Raw genomic sequence first — 23,873 nt, 5'->3', positions numbered from 1 at the left:
GAACTTTGGGATGACACCTTTATGAAGAGCTTCTAAGGTGATCTGACTTAAACTTCATCTTAATAAAATAGTTTCCTCAGGAACTGTTGACCTGTAACACATGGTGCCATGGCAACTGCTATGGTTCATCAATGTGGAAATTGCTATTTTAAATTTATTGCACCCAACCATGGTTCTTCTTTATGGGTTGAAAGTGTCAGGGCAGACTTAAATGGATGAAAGAGGAGTAAAGAGAGCTGAAGAAGACAGAGGGGAAGGGACAGAGAAGAGAGAGGGGGAGGTGTTAAAGTGGACAGGGGCAAATGGTTTGATAAAGTGAGGAGGTGCCAGGAGAGAGCTGAGCAGAACTTATGTGAATAAATATGGCACAGGTAAATCATGTGTGAAGAAGAGGAAAAATGAAGAGAGGGAGAGGGAAGTGACTTTAGCTGCTAGAACTGGTGAAGTTAGTTGAAAAAACTGCTGCAATGTAAGATTGATTTTTAACGGTGTTTCGTTTCTTTAAATTCACAGAACAAGATGGAGAAGATGACCTTAAATTCCCTCCTCTATGTGAGTATGAGCAAACAGTTTAAAGTACTGTACATTAAAAGAGGTCAAGTTTTACAAGATCCTGTGTTGCCCTTGTTAGTTCACCACCATCCTGTGATAAGAGCTCACTTCAATTAGTAGTAGGGCTGTACTGAATGACATTTTCTTTACATTCAAAGCTTCTACTGAGGTTTTTTTTTTTAAGATCCCATACTGTGCAAAGTCAGATTCCCATGTCCAGGTAAAGCTTCTTTATTAATACTATGAAGGTATCAAAATGCTCAAATCACAAAGAACTGCACACAGTCTTTGCTCTGAAACTGTGGCCGTCAGGACCACTGTGAAGGTGTGATTTCACAAGTATACCACATACATGTAGAAAGTGCTGCTATAGTGACGTTACAGTCATTTCCCAGCTGCAAAGACAGTGCAGAGACACCAAGAGCACAGATGTGGAAGACCTTGAAGCACTGACCTATCAGAGCAGACTGGGCTTTTTTTTGGGAAGGTGTTTTAAATAGAAGTGTTTCAGACAGAGGATGACAGTATGAGAAAAATAATGTTTTAGGGTTTGTTTTTTTTTTACATCAAAGCATGTAAACATGTTCTTGTAGAAACCCAAAGTATGACCCCTAAAAATGAGAATACTATGAGACCTTATGAGAAACAATCCTACGCAGCCACCCCTGGAAATCTAATTCTACACACAGTAAAATACCAAAAATATTAGAGTAACATAATCTTCATCTGCAACTGTGCAGAAATACTGTTTAAACAGAACGAATAGACATATAAATAATAATAATAATATAAATATAATATTATAATATTAAAAAACAAACTGTGCAACACTCTGTGTAGATTTAAAATGTCAATGTTGTGAATGAAGCTACCCGCCGCCCTACCCAGTGGACCTTTTCTTTGATACAGTAAAGTCTAAAAGAGTGATCAGAGTTGTGTTTAACACAAATGAGGTAACAGATACACTTTCTTTAGGACAGGCTATTATTAAAAACAGACTTTATTCATGAAGTACTGTTTTGTAAGAAGCCCTCCTGTTGTCTGCTTTGCTCTGATTGCTGCTGTATACTTTTAATGCAAACTCATTGTTTTATTGTGAAACATCTGCAGGTTATGTTGAGTGTCGTAAACATCGGCCGATCGTCAAGAAAGCAAGGCAAAGAATTTATCAGTGAGTAAAAAACTTTTTTCGTCTCTTAAAAAGAGACTTCACAGCATTAATTTGAATGTGTATTTCATAGGGAAACTATTTCTTGACCTATGGGTGTAAATAACCTAATGAATGTGTTTATGTGTTTTTTTCTATACCATGGTGTTTGTTTTCTTACTCAGACATTTGCCTACTCAGGTCAAGTGTTAATGCATTCAGTGTACTCCCACTACTTACCAGTAATGTTACAATCTTCAGCGTCACTCCCTGCATACCGCTCTCTATCCGATTCTCCTTTAGGCTACCATTCAAACCACGAGTGGAATCCCAAGATGCCAGCTAATAGGGAGAAAGAAAAATCATAAAGATGAGGAAAAGAGATAAAAATGACAAATGTGTCAAACATCTCATTAATAAACAATGAAGGGAACAATAACAAAGTGAGTGAGCTATAGGTGAAGTTATCATCCTATTAGCTATTTTGTGATGCAGACTGTGGTGTCATTAAACACTGCGTGGCCAATGGCTAAAATCTGAGCTGGTTACCAAGACAACAAGCCTCGGCCATTAGTGTGCTCAAAGGACCTTCTGTTAGAGCTCCACCATTGAGAGAGCTGTACTCATCATGTAAAAATTGCAGAATAAAACAAAACATAAAATTTCAGACATCAGTTTGAGTTTATTTACTGAATCTAAACTATCCCTCATCTTCAAAACTCTCATTCCACACCATCAACATTTTGAGCGATGTCTCGAGTTTGTCAAACTGATGTTTGTTAAATTCTTAATCAGTGCTGCAAGCTGGACAAGGATTCTTAAGGATATGACACACCATTTGGAGTGGTCAATGAGATTTAAGCTGACAGGACAAGAATGGTGGCTCAGGGCCAACAACAGGCCGTTCCGGCTAGAGCACACCTCAGTCTGCAGCACACGTGCCACATCCCCACAGACGCACACTACACTCCACAACAACCAGAGAGATTTTGCATTTTGGTTTCGTAAGTCTGGCTTTTTATTTTGGATCACTGTTGTCTCCTGATTGACAGGGTGTATCACAATTACATTTTGTTACCTGCTATTTCCATTGACTAAATATAATATATCACAGCTCGAGTTCAAACGAGGTAATTTCTGGATAGGAGAAATGGCACACGTGTCTCATTTTGGCAGCTGAATTTTAATAGGCCATTTATATGACTCACTTTCAGCAGTGAGGGGAGGCTTATACAAAATGCTAAAAGATTTGGCCCCTCGAGAAGATAGATTTGGACATTTCATTCAATATTAACTGGAAAAAGGTACCAGAGATCAAAACCGTGAACAGGAGTAGAAATAATTTTTAAGCTTCAAGATATCATCAAAAGTCCTGCACTTAACTTTAAACTCTTGCTTCATGAAATACTGAGGCTCCTTTGCTATTTTACTTGACTGGACATAAGGCAGTTGGGTTTGAGCCTGGAAATATCAGAGCCAAAAAACTGAGCATATTGTCTTTATATTTAATAAAACAAACAAACAGAAAAACCACCCAATTTTGATTTTTTGAGATGTTCCATTTGGCTACAAGTAGAGACTGATGAGAAAAACAAAATGAACAAACATAAATCTCTGTCACCATTTGCAAAAGGAGAAAGATTATACAATCAAGAGAAAACAATTACTATAGATACACAAGGCGGCAAACAAAGGCTTTCAACTGTGAATGAAACAGAGGCATGTGAGAAAATGAAAGAGCCTTGCAAAAACTTCACTGGTAAATCTTTTGTTCTTCACAAACCATCTGCAGAGCATGCGATCCTCCAAACACTCAGTCTTGAGAGTTACACTGCTATGTATAGCTTTACTGCAAACTTCTAGTGAATCATGTTTATGACCTCCCAGCTCGTGTGGGCGTACACAAACTGTTTTCTCCCCATTTAGGATGTCACTCATGAAATGTGCCTTCTAAGCGTCTTTATCTCTCTGCTGTGTGCATGTCAATGATATGAAGATCAGTTAGTCATGGAGCTGCTCACTGTAAGATTGCTGAGTGTATTTGTATCCTTTTTTCACCTTAAAGATTTTGCTGCCCTGCACATTACTCAGAAAATGTGTCTATATGACAATAAGACAATTCTGTTGGCAAGTACTGCGCAATCTAACTGTATTTGTTCACTTGTTCATCTGTGTTTGTGGATGTATGCGACTGTGTCCAGCCTGTGTTTGTGTGTGTGTGTAGGGGCAAAATGTCAGTCTGCATTGCCTGCCTCACAGGGGACTATTTTCTCCATGAGCAACTTCGTCTTCAGTGAAAAACACGGAGCAATCTCTGCTCTGTAAACTGAAGAACACTAAAGAGGAACACTTCTACTTCACAGAGCTTTGCACACCAGCACGCCACTGGGAAGGTCACAAACAATACATACAACAGAGCCAAACCGCCTGCATATGAACGAGAAACACTTCACTGGACGCACAGTGATCTTTGATTAACAGCTTTTCAAGAACATGATGCTGAAACCCAGTGCATATTTACACTAAGGATGGATGTATTATATAAAAATATGCTTAATGATACATGAAAGAAATAAGGATTTTTTTCGTGACACCAAATCTTTTAAAAATATTTTTTTTCTTGCTTCTATCTTTGAAGTGTCGGCTCATTGTAAATTTAAGTTTTTGATAGTTTTCCTGTAAATATGCATAGCAATCAGTCTCTAAATGTTTACCTGTAGATCAAAACATTCAGTTGTTTCGTCCAGTAACTGTATGCTTTTTTTTTAACCAACAGTACAATGGAGAATATTGAGCTAATGAGATTTGGGAGTATCCCATTCACAAAAATAACAGGGCAGCTGTTTAGTTAATTATTAGGATGGTCAGTTCCATAAAATAATCATCTGTAATGGGGCTAAGAAAATAAGGGCTGGGGCAACGCGTCTGCGTAATCGATTACGTGAATACATCCATTGATTTTACGTACGTCGATGCATCGCACTGTTTCACACAGTGCGCCTCATGAGAACGTGAGCAGCGCCGAGCGCGTTGGGTTTTTTTTTTCGGCGCTCGTGTATCAGGTTAGAGCGTGCACACTGCTCGCCCGAGCAGCGCTTATCACGCGTGTCTGTGCTGCGTGTTAGCTGCACAGAAATGGTGACTCGCCGTTTTTTACACGTGACCCCCCGCGTTTGTTAACTCTATACCTCTTCATACTGCAGTTTAAAGTCTCTCTCTGTCACAGAGATGAGGAAATACAAAGATGAATGTTTTACCTCAACTTCATTGCTTCCCTTTTAAAACAAAAGCTATATGACTGTGTGTCTGTGGACAGAATGCCATCAGTTGCTGATACAATGCATTTTATTTTGAAACATTTACAGGATAGGGTTGTCAGCTGTGCAGGAGCATGTATAACTCCATAAATAAGTGGAATATGTGCTCATAAATATGAAAATACAGCACTCATATCAGCAGTCAGCGGTATGCCTTAAGGTCCAGTTATGGCTGGACTATTTTGAAGAGTGTACTAGTTATAATTATTTATATTAGAGAAAAGTTTTAGTGTTATTCAAATTGCACTAATTTTATTGTAAGCTGTTTTGTTGGACTGCTAGATTTGAGTTTTTTTACTGTAAAAAAGAGTAACTGTTTTGTTACTCCTCCTGAAAGTGACTTGAGTTTTACATTGTTTTATTTATTTTTGCTGTTAGATTGCTAAATGTAGATTGCACTACATTCATTTTGTTTGAGCGGAACAAGCTCTTGCATTCATTTTATTTTGAAGAGACTATATCAGACAGTGAAACACAGATTACCAGTTATTTTTTTGTTGGGGAATAATGCCCTGCAGCGTATGACAAGTTTTAAAATGTTATTTTCAGTAAATTCATTGTTATATTAATCAAGTAATAAAAAATAATAGTCAGATCAATTTAAAAAAATAATCGATAAAAAAATAATTGTTAGATCCATCCCTAAAGGACATGCCAATGACCAGTTGAAAATGACAAAGGGATGGAAGTCAAATAACTCCCGATTATAGCGCCGCAACTGTCTCAATTACAGTATCGCCTAAAAATCATATAGAAAGCACTCTGTTCTCTTTCATGGACCCATTTAAACGACATCATTATGAACATGAAACTGTAGTTTGAGCGAGTTACTACTATCCTCCTCCTCCTTTTCCTCTGCTTGTTCAGTTCGTCAGGTGCTTACATATTGACAAGTCCATCATGCTGCCAAGCTTCTTATTGACCCAAACTCCTTTGTCTGACACACCAACTGGATTGACAAGACGGAGTGTGCTTGTGTGTGTTAAACATATATGTCACAATGTAATTGTCTGCCTTATTTGCTGCCTATTTAAACAAGACATAACTCATCCAGATGGATATACCAGAGATAATCTGGGCCAGCATGGCACCAGTCGATCACTCTAATAAGCGATATGAGGCAGGATTTGCTCTATACCACGTTGTTAGAAAAAGCGAATAAAAGAATAAAAACCTGAACAAGTAGAAGAGACAGAAAGAAAAAGAAACAAAGAGAGAAACTGAGATGAAGTGAAATCAAAATGTATGTCGGGGTACTGGGGAACTCCAGCTAAAGATGTCGAGAAGAGAACAGTATGAGTGTTGGTAGAGCGTCAAAGTCAGTTGAAGTGTCAGGAGGTTTGGCTCAGTGGATTAGACAGCCGGTTGGTGTCTCTGAGGTCCATGGTTCGAGCCTTGTTTGGAACAAGTGATTTTTAATGGTTGTTGTCTCAATGTGAAAGATAAAGGGAATATCCAAAATAGTATAGATAACTGACATGTGGTGCAGGGGAAAAATGGCTGGTTGGAGTCTACTGGGTTGGCAGTTCAACTCCCTCATGCAGCAGCACAAAATACTGCAATTAATCTCTTCTACTTGTGCTCCATGGGCCAGTATATCCAGGTATTTTACACATTTTTAAACGTAGAAAAAGAGTGAAAATATTGGCTGATATACCTGTCTGCTCTGCTCTACTAATATAAGGATCATGTGGCGCTGAAATGGAAAATTCAGTATCGACAATGACGTCTGTGGAAAACTCCACTGATATATAAGTCAGGCCGATAATCAACATAGTTCTTGACATGAAAAATTCGGTATTGGCAGTGACGTCTGTCGAAAATGTGACTGATATATGAGTCAGGCCGATATTCCTTGATTTCAACAGACGCATCTGCCGATACTGGTTTTACCAGTTTTGGGACCACTTCACTTTATTTATTGGCCAAAACAATATATCACTCAACTTTACGTGCCTTCATTTATTCTGCATTTATTCTGCATTATCACGGTATAGTTGTGAAATCACACCTTCACAGTGGTCCTGACAGCCACAGTTTCAGAGCAAAGACTGTGTGCAGTTCTTTGTGATTTGAGCATTTTGATACCTTCATAGTATTAATAAAGAAGTGTCTAAACTGTATGAATATACAGCCATATGATATTTTATGGTATAAATAAAATAAAATATCGGCTGATATATCTGTCCGCTCTGCTCTGCTGATACAAGGGTCATATGGCGTTGAAACGGAAAATTCAGTATTGGCAGTGACTCGACTGTATGTATGTATGTATGAGTCAGGGCAATAATCAACTAAGTTCTTAGCAGAGAAAATTCAGTATTCAGTATGTTAAAATTTGGGAGACAAGGAGACAATTGTGTGTTTTTTAAGTGTTTTAAGTATTTGTTGCAAGGTAGGTTATCAATGACGTACTGGACTCATTTACCTGTCTCTCAAATGAACTTGTTGTAACTTGACTGACTTTCCTGTCTCTCAACCGAACTTCCTGTTTTTTACCACAACTTCCTGTCACACAACCCAACTGCCTGTAACTTAACTGACTTTCCTGTCTCTTAACCCAACTTCATCAGTCATCAAAAGTCAGTCATCTGTTTCAAGCAAGGCTTGAACCACCAACCTTAGGCACCCTAACCCCCTGTATTACCCACTGAGCCAAACCTCCAGACACTTCACAAGATTTTGATGTTCATTCTGATGTCTGTCAAAAACTCAGCTGATATATATATGTCTAATAGTCAACTAAATTCTTGGCAGAGAAAATTCAGTATTCAGTGTATGAAAATTCAGGAGAAAAGGAGACAATTGTGTGTTTTTTAACTGTTTTAAGTAAACGCTGCAAGGTACTATATCAGCAGAGCAGATAAATATATCAGTCGATATTTTATTTTATTTATTCAATAAAATTCAAATATCAACTGTCCCAGATAAGACTTGAAACAGCAACCTTGGGAACACAAACCACCTGCTTTACCTACTGAGCCAAACCTCCACACATTTTGCACATTTTTGACGTTCCCTTGACGCAGTATTGGCAGTGATGTACGAGTCAGGCTGATAGTCAACTAAGTCCTTATGAGGGAAAATTCGGTATTCAGTGTATGAAAGTTCTGGAGAAAAGGAGACAATTGTGTGTTTTTTAACTGTTCTAAGTATTCGTTGCAAGGTACGTCATTGATGACTTATATCAGCAGACAGATACATCAGCCGATATATTATATTATTTATGCCATAAAAGTCAAATGTCACCTGTCCTACATAAGACTCAAACCAGCAATCTCAGGCACACTAACCACCTGCTTTACCCACTGAGCCAAACCTCTGGATACTCTGCATATTTCCGACATTCTGTTGAACTTGAACTTGCAATCTCATGGTTTATGAGTCAGTGCTTTAACAGACCAAGCCACTGCGTCTGACACTTAAACTGTGTTTGATGTTGAATATAGCTGTATAATATTATATATATGTATAAGATTATAAGTGTATAATCCGAATACGCTGTATATGTTAAAATTTGTGTAAAAATGTGTATATGTCCAAAGAAGTCTTTACTGGAAAATGCTTACTTAAAAAAAAAGGCTTCATTCAGAATACCAAAGCAGAATGCTACTGGCTTTTGTTGATATCTCATGTCTGCAAAAAATATTGTTGTGCATTTGTAACCATCAGCGCTGTTAGCTTGTTTACTATATTATGCGCTGCCGCTGTCACACTGAGTCCCATGGAGCACATTTAGACTTTAAAACTTTGTAGGGAAAATCAAGCAAATGGTAGAATATTTGTATTGAACAGCTAAATCCGATTTGACTGATGTGATTCTGAGTACGGTACAGCCCTACAGAATATGCTGTTTATATAACCTGAATCAAATTACGAATATTGTCATATTCAGAATAATAGTGGGATATTAGTGTGCTTTTAAACCTAACCAGTGAGAAGGATGCAGACTTGCCAGTTGTCATACAAGAGGGAATTACTGAATTTGCTTTCAACTTATCTTAACCACCTGTGACCTGAAAATGATTTTTTACTGCACGTCATGAAGTGAGAGCAACAAAGAGCAGGTACTGTAGGTGGTGATGTGCATTTTAATTGAACTGGATGATGATAAGGTTGGTAACATTTGTTGGATTGTTTTCAGGATGGATTGGAGCACATGAGAATGAATAAATTAAAGGCATATGGAGAAAAATCATCCACTTTTCAGCCAATTACTTGAAACTCAAGAAGATTTACTTTTGCCAGTGTGGCAGTAGGAATAACTTTAAGTGGGGAACTGCTACTTTAATGCTTTCCTTTGTATGCAGGCTGTGAGAAAAAGCAATTCGCATGCAATTACAGTTCAACATATTATAGTGTAACCATGTTAGAGAGCGCTGCTGTCATTTAAGTATGTGTGGCAAAATAACCTGACCAGTCTAATACTGTTTTCCACACTGCTAACTTGAATATGGATTTATTATTATATAATGGTGCAAATTTATAAAATAGAGTAATGATAATATTTTTGGCTCGCGTGAAATACTAGCTGCTGCCTCATAGTGCTTTATCTTGCTGCAGGTGAAAATCCCAGCATGAAGTAAAGGTTTAAAAAAGAATGGAAGAGCCAGAAATAAGTTTCTGAAGCTAGAAATCTCAGTGCCTGGCAAATTAATCATTTGATTAACAGCCCCATCAACTCCCTGTAGATCTATTGTTGGCAAAGAGAAGTACCCTTAGAGACTACTTAATGCCATTTCAGCTTCATGAGCCAGTGAGAAATAGAGTTGAGCAACAGGGCGATTACATCAGCTAAGAATGACTGCAGATTGCAGACGCAACATGCAACAGGGCTCATGGAGCTTATATGACGTTCATCCCCACTGCCAAATATATCTACTATCACTGGTTGAAGGGGTGATGATAGCCAATAAGAGAGATCTGTCCTATCATCCAAATGCATGGCTGATTGCAACTGAATGTCAGCTGCTTGGCTGATGTGAGTCTGCTCTGGTCAATTCATGCCTGCTAGCTTTGGCCAGGTTTTTTGGATATGGACTTGGGCTTATTTAGGATGAGAATTAGCTCCAGATAGCTGTGCTTGGACAAGTTTTGGGCCAGTGCTGGCAATCAGAAGTGGATAGATGCTTGCACATGTGTTGTTCTTTAATACGGAAAGGATCTAGCTACCAGATGTGTCAGAATGAGAATGCTGATGAGAGAGCCATGTTGGTCACTTGGGAGAAAATGGAATAAACAAAAATATCCAGACTGTTAAATTGACACATTGTACTGACAATCTTAACTTGAGGCTGTTATTCACTTCCTCTATTTCTAAGGCTAATGGCAATGTCACATGTCTCACACAGCAGGGCTATATATTATTTCCAACACAGGCTAGGCTTTCTAGAAATGCCATCACACGGCATGTGTGAGGCCTCTATATACCCTACATTGCACTTTTGTGCAAATTGTATTTTCACGCATTTTGCTACCAGAAAATTGAATGAGGAGAAATCGAAGCTGCCTATTTCAGAGGCTGTGCACATCATCAAACAGACGTACGGCATTAGGATGATATTTTTTTTTGTCATAGAACAGAACAATGTCCAAAAAAATGTGATTTTGAATAATACAATAATGCCAGCGCTGCTGCTGAAGACATGTGTGAGAGATAACTACTGCATGATGCATGCAAGATGCTGGGCTAGGAGGAACAATTACATTCAAATGAATTGACTTTTCCCTATGAAGAGCTTTGTGCAAGCTGGAAGTCATTAGCAATATCTGCTTAGAGACGAGCTGACACATCAATAAGAGCAAACTGGGAAACCAAAACAACAACAACAGCATCGATCACTCTGCAGCAGCACTAGATGGTGGGGAAAACTCACAGTGGCCATCCAGGAAATAGTATTTCAGTCTTCATTACAGTTTCTAACCAGAAAGACGCCTCATCTAAGAGCCATCAGGCTGGGGAGAAAATGGACTGAATGCAGATAAACGATGATGGAGAGGGAGGAAACCAGGGCTGAAAAATAAGAAGAAAGGGTTAGGGAGGAAGAGAAGAAGGGGCTGGAGAGGAGAGGATGGGAGATGAGATGAAAGGGAAAGATAAGAGGGAAGAGAGAGGGACAAAATGAGGATGGCTGTTCGGGGTGGATGCGGGTTGGAGGGGTCGGAGTACGACATGCAATCACTGTCGCACTCCTCTCGAAAAAACACAAACATAACGTCATTATAGAACATTGCAGAGGAAACCATGTAATGGTGTGGCCTTTTCTTGATGGACATCAGTTTTACACAACACGAGGCAACAAACATGCTGAATGTATATCTATAAACATCCTATTAAAGACAAACAGAGAGGAAAGGTACATTTTCTCACAGTAAATGGTCCTGCCAAGTAGTGAGCAGACACACAGACAGACATGCCAGGTAATGACCAACAGCACCAAATGCATTTGGCATCCCATTATCTGGCCTTGCTGTCCCCTTCTGCCTCTAATGATTTTGAGATACAAGTGCCCACATGTTAGTGCGCACCCTGGCCTCTGTTTTTTGTTTGCCTGGCTGCATCCAAGTCTGAGATCCAAAACAGTGTGTACAAAACATGTTTGGGACTCCATTGCTTGTGTTTGTGTCTCGCTGTGTCTAAATGTGTGACTCTGCTGGTGGACATGAAAGCGTATGCATGTTCCTGTGTTTGTGTGCGTGTAAACACATGGCTCTGCGTGTAGCACGTCTCTTCCTGGCTAATGCTAATGGCCATATTATGATGAATTGGCTTCATGCTTTCAGTTAGGCTGAGTGGTGATTAAATCTTCATTACTGCTTCTGGTCAGTCCTGCTCTATATAAGCTGCCAAGAAACTCAATTCCTCTTCATTCTGCAAGAAGTCCCCTGACTGAATCAGGACATCTGCAGCGACAAACACGTTAAAGCTAAAGAAGAGTGCATAAATAATGCTCTCAATATCTCACTTCAGCTCTGCAACACTCAAGAGATCAGACATGTTTCTCAGTAAAGACTTCACGGTCAGCTCATGTGCGTAGCCTGCTTGTTATTTTTAAAATGTCGATGCTCAGCGCATAACCACAGATCAAACAACAGTGTGATGCGACAGTAGTATGTTGTGTTTTGCACACCCTACAGCTAATAGCAAGAAGCACCCGTTTTATTTATTTTAATTCTCAGGCAGATTGAAGCAGGGATGTTTGGTGTGGTGAAATGGAAGATTATAGAAGACTGATCTGGTTATTTCAGGAGCTCCAGTAGAGGGCACCCTGATACCTGACACCTCACTGTCAAATGTTAAGCCCTGTAGTCATGCTTTTTGGATATCAGAGTACGGCTGATATTCAGTACTACCAGTGAGTTAATTGCATTCACCCAACACCCCAGAAAGAAAGGAAAAAAAACAAAAACAAACAACACAGCTTTGGATCTTGAGGATTAGGATTGAAAAGCAGTGGTCTATGAAAAACTGCACATCCAAAAAACAAAAGAAGCCTTTCCTTTCTGTACAGTATTCATTCCTAGCCTGCACTCCAGTCAACCCCCGGGATTTCTGGTAGACATGGTTCTCAATTCTGATCCTTGAGGACAGGTGTCCTGCAGGTCTTTTTACCTCCCTGGCAGTTAATCAGCCACACCATTCAGGTGCTGGATAATATACTTTTAGAAACTAACTAAGACCTCCAGGATATCAGTTTTTAAGGGCTGGAATTGAGTATCTCCACTTAAAAGGTTTGCAGGGGGGCTTTGAGAAAAATGGGGAAAAAAATCAAATTTTACTGTTATTTCTCTTCTCGCACAGTAAGTGGTCACATCGAAACTATGTCTAAGAAAAGCTGTTTTAATCTGCAGTTTCACAGCATCTGCTGTTTCCTCTACACCTAAGGAATAGACAGTTATGTAAGTCCGTGCAAAATCGCATCTTCCAACAAAAAAAGCTCCTAAAATGAAGTTCTGTGCAGAGTCTCTCATCAAAAACGTATGTGGTCTAATGCATACAGTATATCACTGAGACATGGCACAGTTGCTTGACTTTATGAAATGGGAAAGGTGGGGCACCCTGCTGTGGACTATAATATGCAGAAAAATAGCACCGCTACATGGTTATTTCTGATACATTGAAAGAAGCAGAAAATGGACCAATGTAGCTGAATTTCTGAGCTACTGGAAAAGGCAAAATAATTGTCAAGTAATTCATAATTTTCATAAGAAGGTAGAAGAAGGAAAGTAGAAGGTAGATTTATTAGTCATTTTTTAACAAAATTTTAAAAAACGAACTTACATTTCATAATTATCCATTGTCACATTTTCCATAAAACATCCAAGTATAGATGATTAGCAAGTGTCCCATGAGATGTCATTACCAGAAAAGTAAACAAAGCATTTATGTATATAAAATATTTTGGACTCACTCGTTTCGCATCTTTTCCAAACGTCTCACTGTAGCTGGTCCCAAGAATCTCAAATTGCACATGGGAATTAGATCCTTCAGCACGGAAGTCCATCATTCCTGTCAGGCCACTGATCCGTCCCTGCAGCAACAACCAGAAAATAGTTACTTTGTGAGATGTCACAATAATACAATAATAGTGGTTTAATTCTATTTTGTTTCTGTGGATAAAGGAAAAGAAAGAAGTCTGTAAGCATTAATTATAACATGCGAAAGAGTACTTTGTACATTATATGTATCATCACAATATAATGAAATTCAGTGTTTTCATAGATTTAATTAACTTTCTTCTGTTTAGCAAATTATTGCTAAACAGATTTAGAAACGTGGCACTGTAAAACATGGCAAACTCAGTTTAAGATTAGAATGTGATATATTATCAAGGTAAACAGTTTTTTTATTATTGGAAGTTTTGAATGCTGTTCACCATGTAATATGCCATGTAATTTATGTATTTATCTATAGGTGTAGATTTTTTGGGGGGTGGTGCAAGTGAAACATACTTCTTAATATTTAAAGCATGTGCATTTGATCCCCCTCAATAAGAAAAAAAACATAGCAGAGAACTTACATTTTAACAAATATTAAGACATTAACACCATGTTGATACATAAAACACAGACATTGGTGCAAAAACATTCACTAGAGTGCAGGAAATATAGTGTTTGATGCACAAAATACGCTCACCCTCATCCAATGTTCAAACAAAACCTACCTCTTTTTGTAATATTGCTCGTGCACTCTTTCAACCAGGCTTGTAGGTACAGTATGAGGTTATCAAAAAGAAAAAAGTATAAACTTTGACGGAAATCAAATCGATTTATTTTTAGTTTATGTTCGGTTTAAGAGATCAAAGTCCAAAATCTGCCATGACTCCATCCTAAGACCAAACCTGGAGATCACATTTAATCATCAGCTTCCTTTAGGGTAGTTTTAAAATAACCAAACTCAAATCTCTCTTCCAGCAGGGATCACAGAAGTTCGTTGATTTTCCAAAGTCCTGTTTTGACTGTATAAACCTACTTGCTCATGCTTCTAATAAATCCTTAGATGTGCATTTTTGTACATAAATATTAATTTAATCATTTATGATTTGATTATGTAGAATCTATCATTCATCATCATACCTTTTGGATGGTGTCCAGCATAGACCATCCCCCATTCCACGGCTTGGTGGACTTCCTCATGCAGTTTAGACTGGCCATACTGTGCCACTTTCTGTCCTCCAACTTTCTGTAGAAGGCGTTGGCGAGCATCAACACACTGTCATACAGGTAGAGATTGGACACCTGTTGGGGGAGAAAAACAAGCAATTTCAACAAATGCATTCTCAGATTTTTTTATTGTTTGTGCCATACAACAGAGAACAGAAACTCTGTATGCAACAAACAAAACAAATATTATTTTTCTGGGCTTCAAGAAATATCACACAGCCCCACGGTGAACCATTGCGAATGAGGCAGTGACACAAAAGCACTTGTCTTTCAGCCAGATCCTGTGAGGTTTGATGGTGAGATAAAAAAATTCTCAGTGGGGAATAAAAGCTTGTCTCCTTGCTTGGAGAGAGATGGGAAAGCATTGGGACAACTGGTGAGCAGCTTTTTTTGTATCGTGTCTGTCAATGTTACGGCTGTCGTTTGGTGTCAAAATGAAGACCCAGTTTTTTGCTTTGTTACAACACTGAAAGATAAAAGGGTGAAGTCAGCAGCAGCCTTGCTCTGACTGTCCACATGTTTCAGTTGCAGGAAACTTTTTGAGGTTGATTTGTTGAACAAGTATGGGATTGTGCTCCCTGCTGCAGGTGAAATGATATACAAGATAACAAAAAGAGGCAAAGGTGTGATCTGAAACCAAGAGTGTAGCAAAACAAAAAATATTTCTGGTTCAATCATCCTCCGTCAAATGAATTTCAGAGCTGCCATCCATCCAACTGTCTCCCTCCTACTGCCCTGCACCCTGTCAGGAATCATGTCTACCCCTCCTGTCTCGGTGTGACAGTGGATTTGATAGGTCCTCTGGGTCAAGTCAAGTCAAATTCTCCCACTGCAGGAGATCCATGAAAGCAATACTTGCTGCCACTCCAGGCAGTCAGTTCATGACACCTTTAGACTTCAGCCCAAGCCTCTCAGTGGTAAGACATCACACAAGTCAAGTTCACTTGCCTCAAGGTCACTCAGTCAGAAGTCCAGATGTAATGCAATGCGGTGGATATCTGAGGTTACACCACAGCCGGCGGCGTGTGAAGGGGATTAGTAGAGGAAGAGCAGTATTCAGTCTTTAAGTATTCTGATGAATGCTTAAACTGCCATTACCCGATATTTAACCCTCTTTCATGTGAATTATTGAGAACTGTGGGTGCAAACGCCACATGGTTTTGCCATCTGTCTGGAGTATGGATAAAAAGGAAAATGAACATTTCAATAGAGCTACAGGGAACACAGCCATTGCACTCTAGATGGATTGAGCAAAAGAAAAGACTAAGAGGTGCAAGGAGATGCTTATAACCCACTATAGAATATAATTCATGGCAGAATGAGAAAGGTTACTACGACGACCCAAAGAAGGGAATTACATTGTGTTAAATAGATAACAGAGCTTTGATGGTGCTGAAGGGCATAGCTTTCTTTATTGACTCTCATCATCATACAGAATTTACCTTAGGTTGGGTTCCTGGTTGGCAAATCCTTAATGCAAATCATAGATAGCATAATCTCTTTTAGAGCACAGAGTGTGTTCCACAATGGCAGCCTCTGTTAAGCTTGTGATATCTCTAGAGCTGACTGCTAAAGGTTGGAGATTTGAATCATCACTTGGAGACACCTCAGTTGAATGAGATTGTTCAAGTCAAGCAGTCAATTTTATGTCTCCATGCTGATGATAGCTGTGGCCAGAGGCGTTATTGTTTTCAGGCTGTGTCTGTTCGTCTGGGACTAAAGGACAGACAGACAGACATTTTTTCAAATTTGGCACAAATGGGTGTTCATAGGTCACGATTATTATGACCTTGCATCTGGCTCATTTCTACAAATGTAATATCTTCAGAAAGCCTTTTTTCTGGCCAGTATTTAGTGTCATTTCAGGAACAGAGGGGGAGAGATTAGATCAGATGCTGAATTGGTTTCACTAATCTTGGGCGTCCACCTTGAAACTGTGCTACTTGATGTGGCGTTAACATAGTTAGCATGCATGAGCTCGGAGGGCCGACTTGGCTTGTTTTCTAGGCTTATATTATGTCTCTCAAACTACATAAGGAAAATAAAAAGCAAATAGTAGAATCTTCATATTAAACATCCAAATCTGTTTCAACTTACATAATTATAAACTGAGTACACCCCCAGATACCTCAGTAATTAATCAACAAATATTTTATATTGTTTTAGGCTTTCTTAAATTAGAATATATATTTAGTTTAAAGTAGATTTGTATGTAATAAAAAATCAAGCTTAAATTGACTTTAAACCAATATTCGACTCTGTTCTGTTATTTCCAAGTCACATTGAGCTCAAGTCATTTATATTCATGGACATTCGTGTCCCTCATAATTGCCTTATCTCAGGAGTTTAATCTATATTCAGTTGCATATATAATCAGTTAATATTTGTATTCATATGGCACTTGGCAGATGCTTGTCTATATTGTCCTACACTATGGTAACATGCTCAGTGCTGATACTTGCTGATACTGTGAAAAATGTGATCAAGCATGAATCATGCTCATGACCCCCTTACGGCACACATGCTGTACACAGAAAAAGGAAAAAAGGCCACATTGAGCTTCTTTATGGTTCTGTCACTCCTACAGATAACAAGTGTCCCTCCTGTTGGCTGCTGGAGAGGGTGGATGAAACATGCTGGTTGTTGCTAAAGCACAACAACACTGTCCTATAAATACTTGCAACAAAAGGGATAAAATAACGAGAAAAACACAACCTTGCCACCAGTCAAAAACTAAATGCAATCTCATCCATCATACTGCTGCTTCCATGTTTTGCATTCACTATCCACAAAGCTCTGATTCTCCTCTGAAGCAGCTTATGTTGGTGAATGTGTGACTGTTTGGAACATACAGAGCATTTGAATTGGCAGTAAAGAAACTGTGCGAGTGCTTTGAGAATTTTGATACTTTTCCCTGATCTGGAAAAATAGTCACCATTGGACTGCAGTCTAACCAACTAAAGTCAAACTGACCACTGGCAAAAGCTTTTACAGCTACCTTTCAAGCCTAGAGCAAGTGACCATTTAAACTCAAATATCTGGAACTTTAGTATCACTACAAATTGTGAAATAATTTGAATTCTAAATTTAACTAACACAGTTAAATTTAGAATGTTCACTCTTTCACATTATACCTATTAAGGTAAATGTCTATCATGTTTTATTGGTCATTATTTGATATAAGAGCATTTCTGATGTTTTCTTCTGCTTAGATGGTTCTAAACAACTTAATGTTTTTTGAAAAGTTTATCTTTGTCGCGGCAAGTAATGTCTGAAAAGCCTAAAAAGGTGAAGCTCTCTGACATAATGTCAAATATTGTATTTGACAAATATTTCAACATCACAAACGTATGTTCAATCAGTCTGTGTAGTTTGGGCGCTTATATGAACGTGACACAATTCAGTAACTAACCTCTGTCAGAGAGGTTCTTTTTGGTGTAGTTTATTTTTGTCCACCTGCTTTTTAGCAGGATATCTCAAATGCAGTTTTAAATGTGATTAGGTAGAGGGTAAAGCCAGGCACCAATTAGTCATTTGTTTTTGTCATCTATGAAAATGATTGTTAGAGGCATTTTCTACATTTCCTTTTTTTTTAAATAAATTGCTGCAGATACTTCAAGAAAAAAGAATATCAGCTTAATGTATCCACCTCATGCCTATCATCATCTATGCTTAAATGCTTTTATGCTTTAATGCTGACTTTATCTATTGACCATAATTCTTCAGATTTTCAGTTGACAAAATGAAACATTTTTACCTCCAGGGACTGCAGGTAGCCTTCCTGTGGATCACAGAGCAGCGAGGAGATGCGATGATTGTTCCTCATACAGCGAACGTTAGTGTCTCTCCACAATGGGAAGATCTGACGAATGATGGTCATCCGCCCAAGAGAGCTGTGAACCAGCTCCATGATGTCTGCATCACTCACCTCCTGAATATGAAGACAACAGGAGAAGGTTAGTTTTTAAAAAAATCTTTCCCTTTAATCTTAGTGTAAAGTGTATGGGCACTAATTATCTTAATGGGATTTTTGCACAAAGGGGAATAAGAGGCACAAACCGTGAATTTGCAGTTTTTGAAAAGCGTTTTTTCCGAGTGGAAATTTGGATAAGAAACAAAACCTCTGAGGGGTTTTGCGTTGGCTGTGCCTGCTTCTTAAGCAATTAAAATATCAGATGACACATTGTGGGGCTACAGAGCAATTAGATATGAGACAAAGTGAGGTAAAGTAAGGATAGTTCCAAAAAGTAAAACGGAGACAACTGTAGGGTTTGACTTGTTCGTTCACAATTATTTATTTCTCTTTGTTGCTGTTCATAGGACAGAAGGCCAGTGTATGCAAATGATAAAAGCTTAATGAAAATATAATTTTTGTCCCAATGTTGGTTTAAACAGTAATTTCGCAAGATGAAAAGACAGACAGAAACATGGAAATCAAATGCTATTTTTCACATGCCCAATTTTAAGATAATTCATCATCTAGGAATTATTTTGTTTTTCACATGAGATCAACAAATCAATGAACATTTCAAGTACATCCTTCATACTTGTATTAACTTCTGTGACCTTTGGCCTCTTTTGCGGGGAGATGCATGTGTGAAGGGTCTTTTGAGACAGGCAATGTGAAGGGTCGGATCAATATTCATAAGACATTAAGCGGGCTGTTACTCTCCAGAGCAGGACAATGGTCAATGCTGAGGCAGACAGTGAGTCTCTTGAGAAACACTGGGTTCATATATCTAACAATAAAGCAGTGAGATTACTGTCAGGTCACGCTCTTGGTTGATAACACACATGCCCGAATCCATGCTTCCTATCTGTTTTCCTAATCAGACATTTTGATCTGTGCCTTTTGCATCGACCTCTGCTGTTACTGCCGGTCTCAGTCCTCCCTCACTGGTAATTTCTCCTGGCTTCTTACTTTGTTTTTCTTTGTATTTTTACTTAATTCCAGCTGAAGTCAAGATTGCTCCCCCCCCAACATTATTTGGGATTGATAGGGGATACTGCAAATCATTTTGATTTTTTTTTTATATTCTTGTGTAGAGCATAAATAATCAGTTAGAACAATTAACCAAAATTCAGCCAATCCCTGTGACTTCTGCGTAACCTTGTATATTCGTCCAATACCCACAACATTACCGAAATGTGACTATTTAAAATGGGTTAAATCTCATTTCATCAAAGAGCTGTGTGCAGTGTATTGACTTGCTCAGCCTCATCAACTATTCTTATTCTGTGGAAAACACTGAATGCTCATAGCAGTACACTCCAAATCTGAGAAAACATCACATAACTATTGTAAAACTGCAAAATATTGCAACATACGACTGAATCAAGCATTTCTGGGCCCAACAGTGAGAAAACCAGCTTATGAAATCCTGGAGGGACAGTACGTCCAATCAGACAGGCCTACAAGACACTGTCAAAAAAGAGAGATCAAAAACCTGATTACAAATAATACTAAACAAATAAACCACCTTTATGTTTTTTTTCCCCAAGATTTAGAAACAAAGGTAGCCAGCTTATCAACATATAGATGAAACAATCAATTCATTCATGTTATGGAAGCACATAAGCCCAAAATCTTTTCACCTCTTAGTGTCCCCCCTTACCTTACTTTTAAGACTTTTTATTCTTCTTCCTTTATCTTGTGCGCATACTTGTGCCATATACTTTTTTGAGAATCAAACTGAACTAATTATATGGATATTTTTTTTTCAAAGACAGTATTCCCAGATCTTTCATCCGTGTACAGCGTGAGTAAAACACTCCTCAGGTGAATCTCGCTCATTTGGTTTTATCCACCAACTCTTTTTCTGACTCATTCAGGTGGAAATCATGAATATTCATGAGTTGCCGTGGCACATTAATCACATGAATTATGCTGCATGGTTCATGGACCTGAACCCTCACGTCCAAGCTAATAACTTCCAGTGCCACCCAGTCCAAGCGTTCTGTCACCATCAGGGGCGGCGTTTGTGTCATAGCTTGACCCTGCAGTGGTACTGACCAGTGGCCCACATGCCTTTATACCTCTGTCAGAGAGGAAAATATACGTGATATGATTTATTTCACTTGTACAGTATGCACAGAAAAATTATCCACGCTGTGCGGGTGTGGGGATACTCACGAGCCCTGGCTGAGGGCGGCTGTATTGGACTTTACCCCAGGGAACAAGAGGGTCTCCTTGATGCGACTGCAAGTTGCAGAGAGGAAGTCTCTGACTGTCGTGTGTGCGTATGCACCCAACATCAGTTCAGAGTACCCGGCCTTCTTGGTATCTCTGGGCGGTGCACTGGAAAGGGTGCCGATTGGAGACTCCATAGTTCATCTGGGGGACTTCGACGCTTACGTGGGTAATGACGGAGAAGCCTGGAGAGGCGTGATTTGGAGGAACGACCTGCCCGAACTAAACTCGATTGGTGTTTTGTTATTGGACTTCTGTGCCAGTCATGGATTGCCCATTACAAGCACCATGTTTGAGCATAGGGATGTTTATAAATGTACCTGGTACCAGAGCTCCCTAGGCCAAAGATCGATGATCGATTTTGTAGTCCTATCATCTGATTTGCGGCCGTATGTCTTGGACACTTGGGTGAAGAGGAAGGATGACTTTTTTTTTGGGACACCATACTGTACTATGACGTTTTTTCATGATTTTGGACATTATACTATACTATGACATTTTTTTAATGATTTAGGACATCATACTATACTATGACTTCTTTTTCATGATTTTGGATGACGAACTATACTCTGACATTTTTTCATAATTTTGGACTGCAAACTGTCATGGTTTGGGAGTTTTGTTGTACTATGGACTTTGTTTTGTGGTTTTCTGTTTTCTAGTTTTTCCGGCATCGGGGATCTCGGTGGACAGCGCTCCAGTTCGAGCATCAGGGATCCCGGCGGAATCCACTTCAGTTCTGGTATCGGGGGTCCCGGCAGATGCCACTCCAGTGTCAAAGCAAAGAGTCTGGTCAGCGCCAGGGCCAACCCTAATCCCAGTTCCCCGAATCCTGTTGGCACCAGGTCCACCCCAAGTCCCAGCTCCCGTCTCTGCAGCCGCTGGGCCGACCCCAGTCCCATCTCCTGTTCCTGCACCCACTGGTCCGACCCCTGTCCCAGCTCCTGTCCCTACAACCGCTGGGCCGACCCCTGTCCCAGCTCCTGTCCCTGCACCCACTGGGCTACAGCCACACTCTGCTCCTGTTGGGCCGCAGCACACCTTGGTCCCCACCCTGCTCCAAAGGCCTCCGGCCACCCCACTGAACTGTTCCTGGTTGCCCCCCAGACTCCTTGTTCCCTCTCTGACCTGTTTTTGCCCCTCAGTCCTGCCGTCTTGTTTTTCACCGGACTTGCTCTGCTCCCTCCTCTGGGCCCCCTCCTCCTGCCCTGCTTTGTTTGGACTCTTGGATCCCTCCTCTGGACTCTTTTGGCTTTGTTTTTGGTATGGAACGTCTGGGATCTGTCTCTTTAGAGGGGGGTTCTGTCATGGTTTGGGAGTTTTTTTATACTGAGGACTTTGTTTTCGGCTTCTCTGTGTTCTAGTTTTTCCTTGTTTCTGGTTACTGATGTTCTGTTTCCTGTTTTATTTTGTATCTTTACTCCTTGTGTATCACCTGTGCTTTTTCTCTGTGTCTCCCTGTCTCTCTATCTCGTCCAAGTCTGTGTGTCTCTCTCCCTGTCTCTGTGTTTCCCTGATTCTGTGTCCCTCTGTATCCGTTTTTCTGATTTGGTTCACATGTTATCATTCTTGTCTGTCCTTCCCTGTCAGTCTTCCCTGCACACCTGTTTCTGTTCAAGTTTCGTGTGCTCCAGCCTAGTGTTTCGAAAAAATGCACTGCAGGAAATGAACTATGCCATCAACAGCAACATGCTCAAGCAACCAGATGGAATTGTGATAGTAGCTGCAGGTTTTAAACTCAACCGTCAAGTACAAACATATAGTGTTGTTGTTGCCGTTTTTTAAACTTTATTTAAAAAATAATCAATAAATCAATGTTCTACCTCCCATTAAAGATCACTTTTAGTTTGTACTTATTGCTCCCATTTTCATTGTTCTGTACGCGAAAGCATGGAACGTTGTAAAAACCGCCAAAACATTATAATATTGCATATTGAAAAAATGACCCCAAAAGCAAGTATGGAAAAAGGTAAAAAAAATGACATGTCCCGAAAAAACCTGAAAACAGCTGAGAATCACATAAAATAGCATGCCAAGTTAAGCCATAGTACAGAATGTTGCAAAAACAGCTAAAGACAACAGAAAATAGCATGTCAAAATATGACCCAAAATGCAAGGCTATAGTATGGCGAAAAATGTCAAAAAATGACATTTCCCGACAATAGCTGAAAACCGCACAAAACAGTGTGCCAAGACACACCATGGCATAGAATGTTGCAAAAATGGCCAAAAACAACATGAAATGGCATATAGTATGGAAAAAGGTCATAAAGTGACATGTCCCAAAAACACCTGAAAAAGGCTGAAAACTGCATAAAATGCCTTGCCAAGACATGCCATAGCACTGAATGTTGCAAAAAACGGCAAAATCTCCAAAGAATGGCATACTGAAAAAATGACCAAAACAGCAAGGCTATGGAAAAAGGTCAAAAAAAATGACATGTCCCAAAAACACCTGAAAAAGGCTAAAAACTGCATGAAATAAAGTGCAGACACGCCATGGCACTGAATATTGCAAAAAAAGAGCCAAAAACACCATTAAATGTCATATCAAAAAACAACCCAAACACCAAGGCTATAGTATGGACAAAGGTCAAAAATTGACATGTCCCAAACACACCTAAAAAAGGCTGAAAATATACCTCGCAGAGACACGCCATAGCATAGAATACAGCAAAAAATAGCAGAGAACACCACAAAATGGCAGACTCAAAAAATGACCAAAACAGCAAGGCATTGAAAAAAGTCAAAAAATGACGTCCCAAAAACACCTGAAAATGGCTGTCAACTGCATAAAATAGCGTGCCGAGACACGCCATAGCATAGAAAGTTGCAAAAAAAGCCAAAACACCATAAAACCTCATGTCAAAATAATTACCCAAACAGCAAGGCTATAGTATTGAAAAAGGTCAAAAAATGACATGTCCCAAAAAAACCTGAAAAAGGCTGAAAAACTGCATAAAATAGCGTGCAGAGACACGCCATAGCATAGAATGTAGCAAAG

At 39.3% G+C, this 23,873-nt stretch overlaps 1 protein-coding gene across 1 annotated transcript in view; it reads right to left on the bottom strand.

The window, feature by feature from the left end:
- The window catches only part of grid1a (glutamate receptor, ionotropic, delta 1a), a 296,842-nt gene that overhangs the window by 24,528 nt on the left and 248,441 nt on the right, over positions 1-23,873 (bottom strand). The window contains exons 6-9 of the mRNA XM_042502252.1: positions 18,437-18,610; positions 14,593-14,754; positions 13,428-13,547; positions 1,940-2,041 (exon numbers count right to left, since the gene is read on the bottom strand). Of these exons, the coding sequence (XP_042358186.1) occupies positions 1,940-2,041; positions 13,428-13,547; positions 14,593-14,754; positions 18,437-18,610 (558 nt within the window). The remainder of the gene's footprint in view (positions 1-1,939; positions 2,042-13,427; positions 13,548-14,592; positions 14,755-18,436; positions 18,611-23,873) is intronic.

This window comes from Plectropomus leopardus, chromosome 15 (assembly GCF_008729295.1).
Source record: "Plectropomus leopardus isolate mb chromosome 15, YSFRI_Pleo_2.0, whole genome shotgun sequence".
NCBI lineage: Eukaryota > Metazoa > Chordata > Actinopteri > Perciformes > Serranidae > Plectropomus > Plectropomus leopardus.
The sequence above is the reverse complement of the archived record's forward strand: the minus strand, read 5'-3'. Positions and strand labels throughout refer to the sequence as shown.